Source organism: Acanthochromis polyacanthus, chromosome 12 (genome assembly GCF_021347895.1).
Source record: "Acanthochromis polyacanthus isolate Apoly-LR-REF ecotype Palm Island chromosome 12, KAUST_Apoly_ChrSc, whole genome shotgun sequence".
NCBI lineage: Eukaryota > Metazoa > Chordata > Actinopteri > Pomacentridae > Acanthochromis > Acanthochromis polyacanthus.
This window is the reverse complement of record NC_067124.1, coordinates 23,897,696-23,918,744: the sequence shown is the minus strand read 5'-3', so window position 1 is coordinate 23,918,744 and position 21,049 is coordinate 23,897,696. Positions and strand designations below refer to the sequence as shown.

General features: G+C 39.9%; 1 protein-coding gene across 2 annotated transcripts in view; it reads left to right on the top strand.

Moving 5' to 3' along the window:
• The window catches only part of bbs9 (Bardet-Biedl syndrome 9), a 197,066-nt gene that overhangs the window by 119,242 nt on the left and 56,775 nt on the right, over positions 1 to 21,049 (top strand). For both annotated transcript variants that reach the window (XM_022206924.2, XM_051956346.1), the window contains 2 exons: positions 1,158 to 1,407; positions 12,211 to 12,321. In XM_022206924.2, coding sequence (XP_022062616.2) covers positions 1,158 to 1,407; positions 12,211 to 12,321 — 361 coding nt within the window. The remainder of the gene's footprint in view (positions 1 to 1,157; positions 1,408 to 12,210; positions 12,322 to 21,049) is intronic.

The following is a 21,049-nucleotide window of genomic DNA, read 5'->3' as shown; positions in this document are numbered from 1 at the left end:
CGTCACTTAGTTACGCCCGCCTTCTGACTCTACACTTCATGGTGATTCGTCGGCCAGTTTTAGGAGCATCCAACCTCGAGGCTTACCGAGGGTAACTAGACCCACCCTGGCAGAGAATTAAATTCGTTGCCGTGGGTTGTTTAGCATGGCTAGGCTACTGTGCCAGTGTTACCAAGTGTGATTCTGTGTGTTCGCCCCATTTGTTTCTGCACGTTTAATCGTTGCCTTGCTCTTTTATATATGTCAAGAACATTGTTAAAGCATCAAGATTTAAGGCTACTAATTGTCCATTAAATCTTTCCTGCCTCATCTCCCCACCATCTTCTTATCCCCTTTTCGTTTTTCCTTTTTCTGGTCCTGCTTATGCTCCTTTTCTCACTCAGTTTCATCCCACTCTGGGGCTCTTTTAATAATTTTTTTTATTTTAGCTTGTGTGTTTCACTTCCTACAGGTTTCATTCATTTTTCCACCTTAGAGTCCCTCTTTTCTGCTGTTTCACATCTGTTGTCTTTCCTCCTGCCTTCCTCTTTTTGGACCATGTCTTCTCTTTCTTAGTGATTTATCATTCCTGCTTTGTCTCTTTCAGTGTTATTTCTAAAATCCAAAGTTAGGGTACCCGTTGATACTGATTGGCAATATTAAACCCATGTTTTGGCTTCACAATTATCCTTTTGAACTCTACGCGGCCCTATAGAGTACAAAGCAGTGTATAGATAACGGTGTATAGATACTGTTTTTTTGCTGGTTGGAACTCATTATGATTATGTCACTGTGACTATACAAAATACTTTAACTCTGGATTACATACCAACATTAGGGGCTTGTGTATATTTTAATTGCGTTCATCTTGATTTTTGTAAGGTTGTGCAATGACAATGAATAAAACTCGTTTAAATCTACACCCTAACTTGACCCAAGTTCAGTTTGTCTAATACACAAACAAAACCAAAACCAATTAAGTCATAAATTGAAATCACAATCTCATATCCATCCATCACTGTCACTGCTCTGTACGGGATTTAAACATTTCCTTCGCACTTGCCTCTCCTATCCCTCATCTCCTTGTTTTTATGTAAGTTAAACTCAGCAACATAATGAAATGTTACTATGTGGACATTTTTTCTCACTCTCTTGTCTCACCCCTCACCTTCCTCCAGGGCTGGGAGGAGAGCTGCGACGCCGCCGTCTCACACCTCCTACGAAGTTGCTTGTCGCGGAGCCCCAAGGATCAGGCCACATCTCTGGCTCAAACGGGAGGCCCAGTACTGGGTCTTCCCCGCGACACTGCCCGTCTCAAGAAGCACATCACCTTGCTTTGCGATCGCATCGGCAAGGGAGGCCGCCTCACCCTGGCCTCTGAGGCCAATGTCCAGGTCCCTGCCCAGGTCCAGAATCTTGCTGCTCCCGGTGAGTCAGGGAGGGGAAGGAAAAGGGAAGAGCGAGGGGAAGGATGGAAGGGCGGAAAACGCATTTGAGTGTTGGTTGGAGTTGAGAATGAAACTGAGAAGGAGATGTGAGGAAAATGGGTGTGATGAGTGATGCAACAATTGTTCACACAGTTCTTTAGACTTAAATAGACCTCTGGAGTAAGGGTGCATTTTTGCAAGTGTCCCTTAAAATGAAAGACATGATTCCATAAACTGAAAGATCATTTCTGATATGGTTAGGGTTAGGGTTACCCTATCTGCCAGGGATAACTTAATTGGAAAAAAAGCTGAAGTGCTGAATAGCATTTGTAATGTTAAATTAATCAAAGCTTCTTATTTAACCCTTTGATGCGCAGTATGGGTCAAGAGATTGGATCCATTGGATTTGGGTCACTTTTGACCCACGTTGGGCATCAAAGGGTTAAATCCCCTTGCTATAAACTGTGTCATATGCATACATATTTTTTTCATTATTTACCCCCGTATTTCGTTAAATCAACACTTTTAAAAAAAGAGCAGTGATGAAATGAGGTGAATGTGGGCGTGCTAGTGGACAGCCTCATATAAGCTGGTCCCTTGGTGCAGATTTTAGGCTTCAGCAGGCAAAAACATGAAGCCTATTCATAGTGTACCTTACTGCCAACACACAGACTCATATTTAAATGCATCTGTACACACACCCTAGAAAAAGAAACGCCCACAGATACACACACACACACACACATATGCAAAAAATAAATAAAAATAAGTGCAGGTACACACTTGTAGCGCACATACACATCTGTGTCAGATATACGATGCAGACACACTCATAAAAACGCGACCATGCGCACACATATGGGTGTGCACAGTTGCATTTGCAAGGTAGACATTCATAGAATCCTACATGTACGTGTACTCTGTCCCACACAAGCACACACCTTACGGATCATTTAGTCTTTGCTGAAGTTTATAGAGGTCATTTTTGAGCAGATCATCAATTACAGTCTGTCTCCTCCTCCTCTCCTTCCTTACTCTTACTTTCCTTCATTCTTTGTCGTTTTTTTCCCTCATCTCTACTGTTGCTAGCATTTAAAACTCTGAACAAAAAAAGTTTTTTTTTAATATCATGTTGTTCTAAAATGTAATCAATACCACTCCATTAATAAGTTGCAATATTTATTGCTTATTCTCAGTCTTTTTAAGCAGGCTGGATAATTCCTAGATGTCTGGATCTTTTTCCAGTCAGTGGACTTTCTCATGAACATGTGATCGAGCATTATGGTGAACATTTTGATGCTGCCAACATAAATTGTTTCCCAGTAGCATGTTTGATTGTTTGTTTCCAGAGGCATAACTAGCTGAGCTTTTTGTCTGATCCACAACTCTTTGTCTGACGTTGCTTTAACTTGATAGGACAACATAACAGCAAAGGATTACTGTTTGACAGTGGGGTTTTGCACATGGCCTTTTTTCACAGCCTTTATTTGATTTATGAGTAATTTAGTAATTATTATTGCCATAGAAATTCACGAAAGGATTGGCTCAAGGTAAATACAATTATGACATTGCAACATATATTTATATTTTCCCACATGCTCGACAAATTTTGTAGATAATGCTTTTGTGTTTGAGAACTACTATTTGCGTGTGTGTATGTGAGTGAAAGAGGAGAGAGAGAGAAAGAGGTCTATAAAACTTTAAAAGCTTGTTTAAAAGTGATTATAGTGATTACAGTAATTCAGTACAAAGTTCAGTGGAGCAGAACTGAATCAATTTATTAAGTGTGTGTGTGTGTGTGTACGTGTGTGTGTGTGCGTGCGCGCAGCTAGAGTGTTTGTGTTTATGTTTCCTTGTCATGCGGTCTCTCTTTTCTCTTTTGGTCAGATGCCAAAATTCACACAGACTGAGACACCACACACACACACACACACACACACACACACACACACACACACACACACACACACACACACACACACACAGCATTGCAGTAAACACACGTTTGTTAGCAGTGTCTGATGTTGCTTTTTCACCCACCCGTAAACAGACACACTTGTTTACATTTCAAAATAAAAAAACACCAACAGCAACCGTTTCCCTCCAAAACCACACGAACACATACACACTCTCATTCACTGGGATACCACACAACAAGTCCCACTTCATTGGTGAGGAGTGTGTATGTGTGTTAATGTGTTTATGTTAGTTTCCTGGAAATAAAAGTCTTACGACACACACCCACTTCTAAAAACACTTTGAGACTGCCATTATTATCTTTCTTTTTGTCATCCAAAAGCTTAAAGAGAGAGATGCATCAGGTCTGGTTAATGCAGGGACAAATGATGCACGGATCGATTTCTGGCTGAATGAAAAAGAAAAGCAAGTTGCTGTTTTTTATTTTCTTTTTGTCAAAGATTCAACTTTAAATCTTTTTATATTATGCAACATCTATTAATCAGGTTACGTCCCAATCAGAGTAAATCTCTATTTGGACAATGGATAATAAATCATTGTTTGCTTTTGAACTGCTGGCAAATTACAGGAGCTGGTTCTGTGACAGACTCTAAGCTTGCTGATGTGAAAATGATTATCCCAGTTTTGTTCACATTTTGGATATGAGCTTTTACATAACACACGGAAATCCGGTCAACAGTATTTATATTACATGTTCTCCCTGTACATGCATGGGTTTCTCCAGGCTTCCTCCCACAGTCCAAAAACATGCTGAGGTTAATTGGTGAATCTAAATTGTCTGTATAGGTGTGAATGTCAGTGTGCTTGTTTGTCTCGATGTGTAACCCTGTGATAGACTGCCGGCCTGTCCCCTGCCTTCGCCCCAAGTCAGCTGGGATAGTCCCCCCACGACCCTAATGAAGATTTTGTGTATAGATAATGGATATATGGATTTCAAATAGTGATTCATTGGCCAGCTGATTTAATGCTTGCTGTTATTTATGTACATACTTCTGTATTTATTACATTGTATTTATAGATGTATTCTTTTATTCTATTTTGTGACATTTCATAAACAGGGCCCACTTCAACCCATGCCGCTACTTTAAGAGATTGGTGAATTTCATTGTATTTCCATGTACATAGATAAAAAAGGCATCTTTAACCTTTTGAAACAGTTAGCACTGACCGATTTCCCACTCAGCATGGCTAGTTAGCAGGTATAACAGGGCTTTGTTGAGCTGGTCCACACTGGCTACTGGGACCTGACTAACTACTACAGTTAAAGGATCTATGATATAGAGTTGTGCTTTGAGCAGATCACATACAATATTCATCACACTGAACCGAGGTGACAAGATTTTGCTTCATTTGCCTTTGCTATTTTCTAAGCCGGTGGACCTGAGGTAGCATGTTAGGATACTTTAATTCTAAAATTGATAGGGAACAGCCAAACAGCAACCTCCAGTACTGAAAAATGAAACCACAGCACAAGTGCAGTTCCTCAAATGGCCACTTGAGGTTGATTCCAAAAGGAAGTAAATCCCCATAGACCCCCATAATAAAATGCCCAACTCCACACCAGAAATAAATGTATCTTCAGCCTGGTACAAAAAAAGATTTTTTTGTCTCTAGTTTTTCTATAGTAATTTTCTAATGTGTGGCGACTGTAAGGGGATTACATTTTCCACAAATCAAACATTTATATTGTATCAAGACTTACCGTTGGGGGCTTTGCCATCATTGCACAGTCCAGAGATGTTTGCCTGGCCCGCTTGAACTCTCCTTGCGCTCTACCTCTTTGCTCATTTTTGGATTAGCCAGGTGTTAGGACAAGTCAGGCACTGCTAGGATGGCAACAGCAGAACCACAACGCAGAGCTTCAAAATCACCCTTCAGGAAACCTATAGGTAATGTCTTGGAGATTTTATCAATCTTTACATTATAGTCTGTGGCAACAGCAGAGTGCACCGTCACCAAAAAATCACAGATGTTCATTTAACCTCAGAAATTAGTGAATAATGTCAAAAAAAGAAAACATGATAACAGTGTTTTATATCAGCCATCAGTCACTATACTCTATAAATATCTGCATCAACCAGTGAAAAAACCTGCATCGGTTGACCACTAATTCTGGACAGTAATATATTCCAACTGGTATCATCATTGTTACTGGTAGTTAAATCAAAGCTGCATGTACTTTTTAGGTGGCTCTCTTCATTACACAAACCTCTGTCTCACCCTGATGACATCATTCAGACCAACTTCAAGCTTCAACAGCTGCAATCTGTACACACACACACACAAACACACACATAACCAGACACACACCTGGTGAAATCAGGGCTGTTTATCACATGTTCATTAGTCAGTGTGTTGTCAGCAGAACTCTGAACCTCCCTCAACTAGGGAGGTGTGTATAGTGAGTTCCTCTCCCACCCACACACGTATACACATTATATCTATCTAAATAAGTTGAATCAGTGAGTGCATGAGCAATGCTTTTTTTTTGTAAAACCTTGTCCTGTCTCCCATCTGTGCTTCGCTGCGGTCTGTTTATTCTGCTGCTTTCTCCTCTCCTTGAACTGGCAGTGAATCTTGTGTTAGTTCTTTTTTGGTTGTTGATCAGTTTCTGGTATGTTGTTTATATTTTTTGGATGTTCACTTCTGTGATTGTTTCTTTTCTTTTTCCATTTTTAATGTTGTGTCATATGTTGATTTGTGCTCTAATGCATTCAATCCTGCTGTATTTTCTGAATGTAATACTTTCGTATGTCCTCAGTTTCTCTTTCCTCTCCCCTCCTATGCTAATGAAGTCAAAAGAGTTTGCTTATGTTCACAGTCCAGCTGAAGCAAGCAGACACGGAGACTACACACACACACACACACACACACACACACACACACACACACACATCCTGTCATCCACATACACCCCTATAGTGCCTGTGTGTGTGTGTGTGTGTGTGTGTGTGTGTGTGTTGCAGTTATTTTCACAGTGTTCCACTGGTAGCTGTGGTTTGGGGCCTGCATCTATTTCAGACTTAAAGAGAGGGGAGAAGATGGGCTGCGTTTGTGTGCGTGAGTGTGTGCACATATGTATGTATGTGTGTGTATGTGTAAGTTCAGAAGACACAGAGCAAAGGAAAATACATGTAGTATGTGTAAGTGTAGGTCATGTCTTGTGTGCAATCCTGAGCAGCTGTCTTTGTTCTCTCTCTGTGGTGTTTCCTAATTGAAGAGTTCTCCTCCAGAATGCTATATATGTCCCAGCAGAGCTCTATTTTAAGACTGAATCAACCATTACCTGAAGTTCATCATTCAATACTTCTTAAATGATTTTGCTTTTATAGTCTGGCAACAACAATTTCTGATTATTGAGTTGTTGAGAATCATGATGTAAAAGCAATCATTTACAGTTTTGTATTTTTTGTAATTTTACTGCAGTGGAAGATCTGTTGGGGTTTTTTGTTAGATAAATGCAAGGTATATCATGTCTGTGTTAGTGTGCCTTTGTGGCACTGAAGTGTGGTTTGCAGGTTCAGACTGAAAGCTAGACAAAAGATACCAGGTGTCTTGATTCACACAGCAGTTTTTTTTTAAAGGAATCACACTTGTAGGTTTTTGATGTGTGTTTTCAAAAGCATGTCAGTGGGGGTGTGCGTATGTGCAGATTTGTGGGTCTAGCATACTGTATATGTATGTGTGTGTGTCTGTATGAACATGTGTACATTGAGGGGGGCCTGAAAAAGCGTAAAGCCCACAGCCAAATTGCTGGTAACCACAGCAGTGCAGTGTCACCCCCATCTTCAAACCGCAGCCCAGAATAAAGCAGGAATGCACTGGTGTCTCCATACAGCAAACCAAGACAGAGCTGTCTATTGGAAGCAGCTTAACCCCTCAACCAAGCTGTCCAGAAGTGTTCCAAAACTGTCCCAAAGTGGCCCCAAACTGTCAAAAACTGGCCCAAATGGTCCCACACCATACCGCATTATTCCAAACTGTAGCAAAGTGGCTTGAACTTTCTTCAAGCTTTCCTCAGATTGTCATTGACTGACCTAAACTATCCCCATTTATATACAAACAGATCCGCAAATGTTCAAATTGCCTTAAGCTGCACATGGTTTCCGCATGTCCCAGACTGTCCACCCAAATACATGTGCAGGTGGCCTCTAAACCTCCAAAGTTGTCCAGAACTCGTCGCACACCTGCTGTCTTTTCGGATCCAGGAGTTGTGCAGACAGTGTGTAATAACAGAAACTTGAGGCTTCATGCTGACTTCACCAGGTGAAGGAGCCAACCGCGCTGCAGAATGTTATGACTTACGCTCAAGTTATGAAACAGAGAGAGTGCAGGTTTTACATCTCGTTCCCAGTGCGGGATCACTTTGCAGCAGTTGGAATCCATTCGGAGTTAATCATAGAATACTGTAACTGTTATTTCGACTGTTAATACTTCTTTTGCTTGCACTGCATCTGTCATTACACCTACGGGTGGTGTAGTGATAACATAAGGTCTCAAGAGTTTGAAACAGTAGTTTTGAAGCACTTTTGATACAGCTAAAATATAGTTTGGGGCTATTATATAAAATAATCAAAATAAGCAGTATTTTCTGCACTGAAAGGCTGGGGTCTTGTCCACTAAGGGCGCTGATTATCAGCTTTCAACCAGCCTAAATAAACCCTATATATCAAGCAGAGTTTGTTTTAACTCAACCAAGCAGCTTAGATATGAATTTACAAATACGCACTGCAGATATCGAATATTTTCATCATTTTGTGTTCAGAAGAACTTTACCAATTAACAGTTTTGTTTTCTCTTCATTTGTAGGGAATTTAAATGAGAGTACTGAGCTCTTCTGCAAAGTCTGGCATCCAGGGTCAATGTAGAAACTATCAAACTGTTGCCTGTAGGAACTGCAATAATTCACAATTTAGATGGATAACCAGTGATGCTAATTTGGTCTAGTTTTTATCATGTTATAACATCGGGGAAAGGGTCGTGCAAAGCATAGCCCCAGTGTGTCATCATGTCATAATTTCTGGCCTGCTCAAGAAATCCTCAGCACAGAAATTACAAAAAAGTATTTAAGGATCAAACTCCACAATTCAGAAATGCATAACTCATTGTCTTCACATTTTTAACAGTAACTTTCTGGCAAGTATAATGTGTCTGGAAGAAAACTTACTTTACATTGACTGTATATCATTGGAATGACTATGTACAATTATTGTGTCTTCTTCCAGTGTTTAGATTAGACATATGGCCCTTTTTTATATTCTGTCAAAAATATCTATGGCTTTACAATGTCTGAGGTTCATATAAAACATCGTCCAAGTTAAAATACTGAAGTAAATGTATGTAAAAGTAATCCCTGTGAGCCAAAAGCTCAGGCTTCAGACTGCTGTAAGTCCTCGGTTTCCAGTCATTGTTTGCTTTTGTTGAGCCGAGCCATCAGCTTTTCAGTGATTTCTTTTTATTGTGATGTACTCCAGGTATAGCTATGAAACCAACTGCTGTCTTCTTGGTAATTGTGTGCACACATGACAAAGCAGGTTGCTTGCGTAGTAATCTTTCACTTGTTACATTATCTTTAGTACCTGAGCCATCCCAACATTTTCCACTTTATTTGGCATTTTAGCACATTTTCCATACATACACCTATTTACAGGGGCTCATATAGAAAAATAAACGTGTATATATGTCCTGTACAAATGTATGGATTTGAAATTTTCCAGAATAAGAATTAGGCTGTGCTCACAATCAAAGGCTTCCACAAAGCCTGCCAATCAGAAGCAAGAAGGCTTTTAGGGGCATATAAAGAGCCTACAGCTAATGTTTCAGGTAGATGCTAAAATGAGGGACTGCATAACAGGCAGTGTGAGACAAAAAGGATTTTTTTCTATTCCTAGTGTAAAAATATACACCTGCAAATGAGCATACCATATGTCCCCTTTAAATGAGGTGACATAAGGTATGCCCCTTCACTTAAAGGTGAGAGTACTGACTCTGAATCTGAGACAAATATAGTTCTGACCACAGCCGAAAGAAACACATCCCAACTCTGATTAAGTGGTACAACACCTACTGTTTACAGAGAGAAAGAGGGAGAGGGAGGACTGTATGAGAGGTCACCGGTGAGAGACAGTCTGTGTGTGATGCGATTTTGTTTCTGACTAAGTTGCTCGAGAGGTGGGCTATTTCCTTACCTGATGTTGATGTTAGAATGAGGTTAAAACACGTATGCACACACGTACATTCACACATTCCCCGTGAAATTGTAAGACAGCGTTAAAAAAAACCAGCTCGCCTTAGAAAAACACCTGCCCAATTAAGAGCGAGGCATATCCCATTTCACACAACTGTGATTTAGCGTGTGTGTCTGTGAGTGTGTGAAGCCACAGGCTGCGCTCTCACCAAAGAGAACAAGATTGGCTTGAAAGAAAAAAAAGGCTAGGATAAATATTGGAGAGGGGCTTAGGATAATCTGCACACACACATTCGCATGCACGCACACACACACACACACACAAATGTAGACGCAGTGGGGGAGATGGAGACACACACACATTCTCAGACACCTTAAGGTAGACATGATGGCAGACACACATGCACAAACACACACACAGAACACAAAGGCACGATGTGTGTAGCGCATATTAAGTGAAAGTACCGTGAAACTGGACACAATCCTCAGGGAGCCGAGGAAATGAGGAGAAACTGAAGGATGAAATACGGAGAAAACGAAGGAACAATTGACAGAAGAAAATATGGGAAAGATTTGATGGGGGGATGAGAAATAAATAAAAGACGTAGAAAAGAGGGATGAAAGGAAGACAGAGATAGAAGAAGGAAAGGGGGGAAAAAAACAAAGACGAGGGCACAAAGAGCCACAGGAGGCAAGAGGAGATGGATGAGGAAAGGAGGATGAAGAGCAGATGGAGACAAGGTGGAGTAGAAAAAAAGAGGAAGAGGAGACACAGAGGGGAGGAGAGGAATGAGAGAAAGGAGGGGGGAGAGAAGGAGACAGAGAGGTGGGACAGAGAGAGACAAGGCGTCCAATTCATCGGCCTCAAGAGCTCCCTAAATCCAGACTGATCCATGGGATTTTAGCAGGGATTTCATCACACACACTCACAATCACACCCTCACACATCTAGGTTTACACACACACACACACACACACACACACACACACACACACACACACACACACACACGCACTTGCAAACCACATGTTCAACACATTTTTTTTTCTTTATTCAGCCTTTAGTGACATCCTAAAAGATGTACATTTGGTTTATGTATTTTAGTGTAAATATACGCCAACACAATGAGAAACGCAATTCGGTGTGGGTGCAGGAGTCAAAAGTTATTTTGAAATGCGGTTAAGGAAGAAATTGGACTAATGCAGCACTGACATCCTACCAGGTAGCTCAGATCAGAATGTTAAGTCACAGATTATTTACCGTAGGGAAAACTAATGTTTATTATATGTTCACAACAAAGTGACCAACAATTTTCTGTTTATTCCTGTTTGTAACATTATAATTTAGTAGTTCCTCTTTAAAAATTTTGTTCTTGACTAGATTCAGGTCACATTTGGCATGTCTTTATTGTTTCTTGGTTTTTAATTGACTTTGTTTTTAATTCATTTTAAACAATTTTATTTGTCTGACAGTGTGGTTCATTTTAGTCAACGTCTTCTTGTGTGCAAATATGCTAATTAACCTGACATGATTTAGATTACAACATTACAAAGAACTGAATATGTGAGGCATTGAGGGAATATCAGTAAATGGTAGCATCTACAAATAGTGGTGTTTTGGAGTGCTGAGTCTGTGTGCTTGTGTAGGCTTTCACATTGTGCCACATACTAGTGGGAAACATGGAAATATAAAATGGCCAACATTATGCACTTATTGCAAAAAGTGCTTCAGCATTCTGAACTGAAATGGTAAAAAAAAAAACCCACAATGTCTCTTCAAGAATCATCCAGTGCTGTGACAAAGGTGCAGCTGATAGAGCAGTCCTGTAACGTTTAAGCACCAGGCAATGCTAGACCAATGCAGTGAGGATTCTGAAATGATAATAAAATTTAGCTCTGCTAATATTCTAGGCAAAGAAGAGACACCTTTTACTCTAAAGGTGTTCTCATTCATTAGGATGCCAGATCATCCTAATAAATGAGTACAGGTGATATGTTGAAAACAGTCATCCACTGGAGCCCCATACTGCACAATATTCAACACAGCATACAAAACACCAATGTTTTTTGATATTTGAATCACAAAGTGATCTGTACCCATAGAATCAACTCATAAACGTGGTACCAAGTGAAAATTTCACTGACATAAAAACAGATTAAAGAGATGATCTCAAATGCCCATAATCAAAGTGGCTTTACCACTGCGCTGCATTAAATCTTATTACCACATTCGTATGCCATCCTAATGGTTTTGCAGCTCAAGGTATCAAAGTTGAGCCGGTAATGTGGCAGGTCTTTAACTTGAAATCTTTTTGAAAGTATAATTTCAGCTTTACATTACACACAAAAACTGAAAAGGAGTTTGTGGAGCTGGAAATCCCAGAACTGTCAGCAAAACATACTGAAGAATGAAAAATGTTTGACTTTGTCAAGATGTCCAGACGTAAAGCAGTTCTTTAACGGCTGCTTTCTTTACTGCTGTAGAAGGCTGTCATCACTCTGAGCACCTCTGAGCATACATTTGTTGAAAAAAGCATTTTCTAGCAAAAAAAAAAGAAAGAAAAGAAAGCACTTGTTGAATTTTTATTTTTCATATATAACACCCAATTTGCTGACAGATTCTCTTTGCCTTTCACTCAGGGGGTGTTGAGCCCATTGCAGAGGTGACTGGTGATGGGGAGGACATGGAACTTCAACAGGAGGCGACCAAATACATCAAGAAGAAACAGCCGTCTAAGAAAGTCAAGAAGGGTAGGTGCCCCCATAACTCCTCATCTTTCTACTCATCCTATATGATCATTTTTATTTGGAGCTGACTATTCTCCAGCTCTGAGAATCATCAGTGACTTTCCTTCTCCTTGTCACATTTCCAACCAGCGCGTATCAGAATACATCACCCCATAGTACATCCGCAGCATTGCTCCCAGCTTGTCACTAAATCCTGACCAGAGCCCTGACACTGATATCTGTTCACTGTCTGTCTCACTGTTGTAATCCACCTCTATTTTCCCTCCCGGCGTACTTCTGTTTCTCATCTGTTATTTGTACGTACTGCTTTGACTGCCGTTGGCTCGCGGTGTGCAGAATCTACACGGTGTGGATTCTAGTCGGTGCCAAAAGATGAAAAAAACAGTATAGTTGGTTCTGCAGATGCAGCTTGGATGTTTACTGTGATTCTAACAGATTTCGTTGACTGGTTTTCAGTCCTGCTGTACTGCACATTTATTTTTTGGTGTGACTTCTGCTGTATAAATGAAGTCTCTCTTTCATGGTCTCTGCTGAATCCGAGCTGGACTCGCTTGCAACAGATATTCCCAAAACAAAATGCTGCCCTGTTAATGAATTGCAGGCAAATCAGTTTGTTTGTAAAACACGAAGGTTAAACTAAAAATTTAATAGAAAAAGACTTTGGAAATTAGTAAAGTCTACAGGGCCTGTAGACTGACAGGTAGGGTTATGATCCCTAACTAGATCTTTCATTTTCTAATATGGCAGCACCCGGCTCATGAAACAGTGGACCAGCTCTCCTCTCCTACAAATCGAAGGGGTCATAACATTTTCCTGTCTGATCTACATTTGTTTTGTTACCCAGGAAATATTCGGGACCTTATATTTTATTAAAGATAGTGAAGTAATATTGGAGACATTAAAGTTGTATCTGGTGACTGATTCTATTTTTGTGTTATTACAAATATATCGGCACAATATGTAGAAGACAGTGTTTGTTGTGATAATTATTACTACTTCTACATTTTGCTGTTGATGCTGGAAGCACTAGATGTTAAAACAGTGAACAAGGAGAGGTGATACACAAGTTCTGTTTCATTTAAACTAAGGAAAAGCTTAATTTTCTTTGATTTTTTGCTTTGTTCTTTGGTGTAAACTTTATGAAGAAAGTACTATCACAGTATATTAACTTTTTTGCTGTGGTAGCTAGTATTACAACATATGCAGGCAGATAATTCTGACACTTTTTATAAGATGATTCTGTCTCAACAGTTTTATCATTTCACAAAAATTTGGCTTTGTGTTAGCAAACTTCCCAACTTTTTTGAGTCATTGTCGTGGGTGTTTCTGTAAAATAGTTGACAGTGGATATATGTGTTAAATCATCTGGGATCAGTGATCGCCCTCCATCTGTGCGCCTGATGAATTCTGCCCTATTTATCTAAAGGACATGTAGCATTTTACATTTTAATAGGGGACAAAGAAATCACATTTTTAGTACATAGAATCTTACTGCTAGTGTGCACATACTTTTCCCCATTTGTCATTATGACGCCTATAACATTTTTATCAAAGTGCTGAATAATGTCTTGCCATCCTAAAACCAATAGATACCCTGAAGCAGTTTATTACATGTAAATGGGTTTATTTTGTTTTCCATTACCTTGCGAGACATGTTTCACCCAATCCCGGTGTCCTCAAAGATGTTCTTCCTGGAAATATGTGATTACTGCAGTTCCTTTTCACATTGTTATTGCTATAGATAGTGATTTCCAATGATGTGAGAGGGGAACTGGGATTGTGTCCACCATTGTTGACTTACAGTTGCCAAGTCTGCACTCACTGTTTCTCTGGTTTGGGAGTTGGAACACGCTTTCATCCTCTTCTGGGTGTCTGCTGTCTTTCGTTCTCACTCTCTTTGTATTTTCATCTGGCTCCGCTCATAGTCTGTCCTTCTCTCTAGCAGTGTGAACGAGACAAATCAGATTAGAAGATGAGATATTTTATCGTTTAGTAGAGCTCTGTGTATTTTATTTTTCTAATCAAGTGAGCTGACACCTAAATGTTTTTCTCTTTCTCTTTCTTTGATTCATTGTTTGTCCTTCTGTTTCCTTTCTCATCCATTTTGGTTATTTATCAGATTAGTTTAATCTGAGACATAATAAGCAGATCACTGGAACACACACAAATGCAACAAATTTATATTGTTTTTTGATTCTCCTGGCTCCTTGTCGCGCACACACACACACACACACACACACACACACACACACACACACGGTCTCCTGCCAGAAAGGGGCTTCTGGTTTGCATTGAGGACAAATCCGTGTTTTATGACAGCTTGTCTTTCCTAAATCGGGGTGGATAGATTCTCTTTGATGGGCTCTACTTTCGTTAGCTGGTTGGTGTCTGTGTGTGTTTGTGTGCGTGTGTGTGTGTGCACGCGTGCGGTTAATCCACTCAGGCGTCACCGCTAATGAGAAGGGGAGGTGTGGGAGACTCGGAGAAGGCGACACAGGGATCATTAGATACGCACACATATACATATACATCCACACACACACTGCCAGGGAGTGTGTCAGTGCCAGTCTGTGTTCTCTGAGCTTAGATATACAGTTTTCACACCCACAAGGATGGATATTAAGGTTATAACAAGCCCTTGTGCCCTAATGTGTTTTAATTTGCAGCACTGTTCACTTCTCGACAAATCAGCCTTGAAATCCATAGGCTGAACAATATCAAATAACACTTAAATTCTCACTAAACGCAGCTGAATGCCAGTGCATGGTTAGCAGGGCATCGTAATTTGCACCTTATAAGTTATATATGTGTTGGCCATGTGTGCATGGGCTGAACCAGGTACTGCTGTGTTTGAAATGTTCCAGATGAAAACATTTTGACAGTGAATTAGATTAGAAAAGATCTGAATTCCTAATTTTGTGATCAAATTAGAGACTGATCATGAGCACTTGTCTGATCAAAATGCAAATACAGTGTGTACATACATAATCACACTGGATTATCATATTTCTATGAATTGCTGAACTCATGACTAAATAAATTTGGTGTTTTAGTGAAAATGCTGATATGTGATGTGGGACGATGAGAGAAAAACTGTATTTTGTGAGGATTAGGAACATCCTGGCAACACCTGTTGAACTTAATAAGGTCAGAAATGGTATTGGTACAAGATTCAACTGTGAAAAGTCAGTTTTATCTTAATAAAGTTGCTTTCAGGCAGAAAGCTGTTGTAACTGCCATTTATTATTTTAACTTTAAACAGGACAACTGCTGCTCTTGTGAAAGCGCCCAGCTATTTTCAAATGGGATATAGAGCTTTATCATTGATCAGTTTTTTTAAACTTGTTGTAATGTTTAATTTGGGACCATTACAACGACAGTAAACAAAGACAGATCAAGTTTCAAACTGATCTTAAATTCAATTCAAAAGTCGTTTTTTTATCTTTCATACTACTTGACGAAACTTTCAATGTGAAACAGGCCACATTTTCAATTCTTTCCCTTAATTTACTTTAAGCTACAGCCCACTCACATTAGCTGTGTGTACAGGCCAGGAGAATCAGAAGTAGCCAGCGGTGGCATTGCATCCTGCTGCTGCCAATCCACAGCGGCAGGGAAACTTTCTGAAAGCCCCATAAGACTTGTTATATTACATTCCTAGCTGCATTAATCTCAGTACAAACACTCTTAACTCTGTATGAGAAAGGTGTATGTTTCGGTCACTTATTTCCCTTTCAGGTCTGCTGTAGCTGTCATTCGACGTGCAATTATTTGAGCTTTATTATTTGTCTCTCGTCATCTTAGGCTCAATATCAAAACAGAGACTTAACAGTGCTTCCCTTCTGTGGCTTTCTGTCTTACGCTCTGATACACACACACTAACAGATGTCACTCTTTGCCAGACATCACAGAAAAAAGCAAAAAGGAAAATGATCCCTAATTAGTATTGTTTGTCATGGAAACCTCCAGAGCAAATCTGCGGTTTCGTAAAAATGAGAGAACGAAGAGAACGGAGGGAGAGAAATTATTTGGGGACGAAGGGGAAGGAGGAGGGTAACATCATGTCCAGACTTGTCCTGTAGCCACCACTCCTCCACCTCATCAGACAGAAAGAGAAAATGAGAAGCAGCAGTGGCTTGTGAAGGCCTTGTACATAATGATGTGATTGTTTGTTAAACCTTGTGCCGTAAGTCTCTTGCGGTGCTGCTCAAGGACACTTTGGTATAAAAGCTGCTTCACAGTTTAAAGGCTTGACTCAGTAGGAAAACATGTAATGTAATTTATGTAATTTGCTTTAGATCACACAACAGCTAGTCCACATAAAAACAAAATCTCTTGCTGGTATCATGAATAATTCATATAAAGGCTGTTTTCCCAAAACTTTAAGGTTGTTGACAGAGTTGGCATTTGGGAGAATGGATTGTCCAAGCAGAGTCAGTGTCACAAATGAAATTACATACGCCATTATAGAGAGTTTCATTCATGTGGTACACCCGTTTTGGCTGTTCACCTTTGTTTTCTGTCTCCCTACTGATCAAAATGCGTGTAAATTTCCCCTAAAAAATAAAACAAAAAGGCCAGATATGAACAAACATTCTGATAAATTCTGACAAAGACTCTGTAGTTTTTTTTACCTATACATATATTGAGTGTAACATTTTACAGTTTAGCAATAATTCTGTCAGTCAAGCGGTTTCTATAGCATTACAAGTATCTCTGGTATCACTGCACCTAAATTTTGTGCTAGTTGTCGGCCAGCATATGGTATATGCCGACACAGGTATGTCTGCAATAAGCTAAAATCAGCTAAACCCATGTCATGCTGATGTATCGGTGGTGTTTTGTCATCTGGCCAAACGCATACAGTAAAGGATTTTTTTGTCTGATGGTGGCAAGATGCCAAAAAGGCCTTTGGGCAGACTGGCCAGCTCACAACTCTCATAAAACCAAGGAAAGAGGTGGCAGAGAACAAATCAGTTCAAAGCTTGTATTTTGCAGACAAAGACACGCACACATACACCTTCCGCCTACCTGTCTATGACTTTAAAGTAATTAGGCGCCATGCCAAACCCCGCACCACACACACACAGGCCTTTCTGTTAGAGTGCATGGCAGCCGGAAAGCACATTTGGTTGACTTGAAAGGCATCAAAAGGCGTCTGAAAGTGGGACAGAGGGAGAAAGAGAGAGAGAAAGGGAGGAAGAGAAGAGTGGAGCGCACTCTCTCTCCTTTGCTTGAAAAGGAGGGATGAAAGAGAGATGAAAGGGAGAGTGTCTTCCTTCTCCTCTTTCCTGCCGCTGCATCCCTTTTTGTTGTTCTGCTCCTCCCCTACAGCCCACCTGGGATCACAGACATGATCCAGTCCAGGGACACACAAACACACAACTAGATGCAGGCACACATACAACATGTGCAGGTCTGCATGCATTTTTTAATCCATGAAAACCAGATAGCGAGGACACAAAACAAACACTTATTTTTTCTCTATCTCCTTCCCTTACACACAGATGCACACATTCTTGCATTTTTTAGAAGAGGGGGTTAGTTTGAACTCAGGCCTAACAGCGACTTCGGTCTCTTCCTTCAATCTTCTCTTTGAGTCCGTAGAAGACTCATCAGAGCCAGTGTCAGTCTGCGGTCAGTGGTCTCATTTGGCCGCATTATGTACCACCCAAAAGCACTATACATTTTTGCTAACAGCTATTAGCCACCAGCACAGGGGCCTCTGTTACTCAGAGCTAGAAATACTGCACCTAATGCATATTAGCATCCAACATTAGCCATTACTCCTGCAGTCTTTATCATTCTCGGTTGCTTATTGGTCTATTAGCCATTTAGCCATGTCAGTATTGCACCTTGCACACGCTGGCAATTACCGTTAGCTACTTGCCTTCACCCATTAGTAATATCCTTTGTGTATTAGCATGGGCTTAAGGTTTATCCATTAGATGGGGAATCCAGATAAAAGCTGTTATCCATAATTGACTCTCTGTAACCATCTGAAAGAAAGCACAGATAAAAAGAAGCAGATGAGTCAGCCGTTAGATGATTAGTGGTTGTGTAAAACCTCCAATAAAACTGCAGCACCCTTCATCCCAGAAGGAAAACTCAGAGTCTCAGAGCATTTTCCTGTTTGTATTTTCACCACATCTGAAGAACTGTGGAAATTTGTCTAATACACCGATGATAGATGAACACAAACTTTGCAGTTGTGGAACTATGATATATTATTGGATGTTTCTGTATATAATTAATCAGCGACACAGCAAATTCAAGCAACAAACCGATGCAACAGTCCCTGAGCCACCTCAAAGTTATAGCCACAGAGGAAGCAGTAATGTCAGCTACAGAAGGAGTTTTTGAAGTTTTTTTCTTTTATGTGATCTCATGGAACAGATTTAGTTGCGTTGCACACCCCTTTCGCAAGTCTATAAGATTTTCTTGGTATGTTGAGTAAAGTGTGCTCTCCAGACACACAGTTAAATGTATTAACTGTATACAAATGTATACAGTTTATACATTTGTATTAACTGTATATCCACTATAATGATTGATCAAGGTTCCAAGTTTGAATATGTGCTTTCCCATTATGCTACAGACATACTTCCTCTGACAGCTACTAGCCCAAACTTTACTTGTCCAGTAAGTTTCTGATAGTTTGCCTGCCCCCCATTATCTTAGCTCAAGAGCTATGTTGCTTGTAGACAAATAAAATTGGGTCGATGTGGATGAAACAACTGACTTTAATTTGGTCTACCCATGCCTTCAGGCTATATAAAGACTGTATTAAGTGGAAGACATAAAACTGATCCCACTGAGTTACATGTGTTAAAGTATAAAGGTTTTTAAGGTATCAAAGTCTGTGTCAGTTGAAAAAAGGGATTAATGCATTGTTTTTTTGTTCTTTTTTTTTTTTTTTACTGAACAGATAAGGTTTCCAAAACAGGTTTATGGATCTCTGCTGTTGTAAAGGGCTGCTTGAGTTCTTGCTGATTTAAGAGGCTACTCGACCCTATCAAGAATGGTATTGTAGAACTAAATATGGGTAATTATCAAAATTTGGCATGGAAAACTGTCACAAATTACAAGGTAATAGATATCAGCAGAAATACAATTTGCCCACAGGCAACATTTGGTGTAATGGTGTCAACATTCAGGTTTACTTTGAAAGGTTCCATGATAGTTTAAAATCTAACATCAACACTCTGATTTATACAACATGTACAGTCACATCCTCCAAGTTTTTATGTGGACAGACAGATAAATCTATCCAAGTGTACCTGTCCACTCCAGCCTTCCCTTCCTCCCAGGTGAGTGCTGTTCTGTTGTCAGCTGCAGGGAGAAGCTGCACATGTAATGAAACTTGTAGGGACTCAGCGAGAGACAGGATTCAGAAGCCAGAGGAGACTTGTACTAACATGGCTGAATTACACAGTCCTGCTGTGTCAGTCTGTCTGTCAGATTACAGAAACACAGTGAGTAGAGCTATCAGCTTACTGTCGCACACCACGGCTGCTATTCACATCCAGGATCTGCATGAACACATGACGCCCTGCAGGCAGGTTTCCTCATCCTGAACAGGATCCTCAGGGGCTGTGGCCAGAGTTTCTGACCCGTGGATCTCTGTTCTGGATGTGTGTGTGGCTGCTGATGGGTGTGACAGATAGAGGTCTCTCTATTCCCCAGCTCACCCCCTATGAATAAAAACACAGACAGAAAATGAACCCTTGTGTGGCCTTCCACACACACTCACTCACTCACTCATACACAGACTTTCTGAGGTTAAGTGTCCTTGCAGATGCAAAGTAAAGTGTATGGCTGATGAAACTAAGATTTAATGTTGTGTGTGTGTGTGATACTGGCTCAAACCTACAGGCTGAAAGAATCAAGATGTGTGTATGTATGGAGACATGTAGGTTTTGAGGACATAGGTTTTATGGAGTCAAGACTTTCTAAGCTTGTTAATCATCATCAGTGAGGACTGACACAGTAACATTATACCAACACTGATCAGCCTGGGCATCCGGTCTCATTTACTACTTTACGTATGTGGCATTAGAAATAATATTATCCATTACACGAGCCCGTACTGTGCCAAACAAACCCTAATAAGATTTCTTTTTAATTTTAACTTGCTCAGACTTATTCATTTGGTCCACAGATGAATGATGACATATGATATCAGTGAATTACATTAATATTGATTCATTGCCCATCCGTTAATGTAGTAATTTTCTGCAGATTACAATATGTGCAATCTAGATCAAATAAATGAATTAAAAAACTTAAGTTGTTTGATATTTCTTAAAATTACAATGGCCAAACATTTACAATTTTCCAAAATATACCAAATATAGACATAAGTCTGAGCTTAAACACAAAGCATATATAGTATTTTCATTTGCAGCCATAAAAATATGGAGTTTGTGGTTTATGACATCCTGCAGCTTCAGTAAAGAGATGTTCCGTGTATAATATGGAACTTGACGTATAGCAACTTTGCATTTATATCAACTTTAGATGATACACTGCAGTTCTTCACACTGTTTACACTGTTATCATACAAATTGTCAACAATTGACTATGTCTCATTTCTACAAATACTCCCATTAACAGCACACTTGCAGTAAGGAAAACTCACTGAGATAATCTTTTACTCATTTTTACCTCATAGTATGATAACATATACCTAATAAGAAAATAAACGCATGAATACATTCATGATTTACTT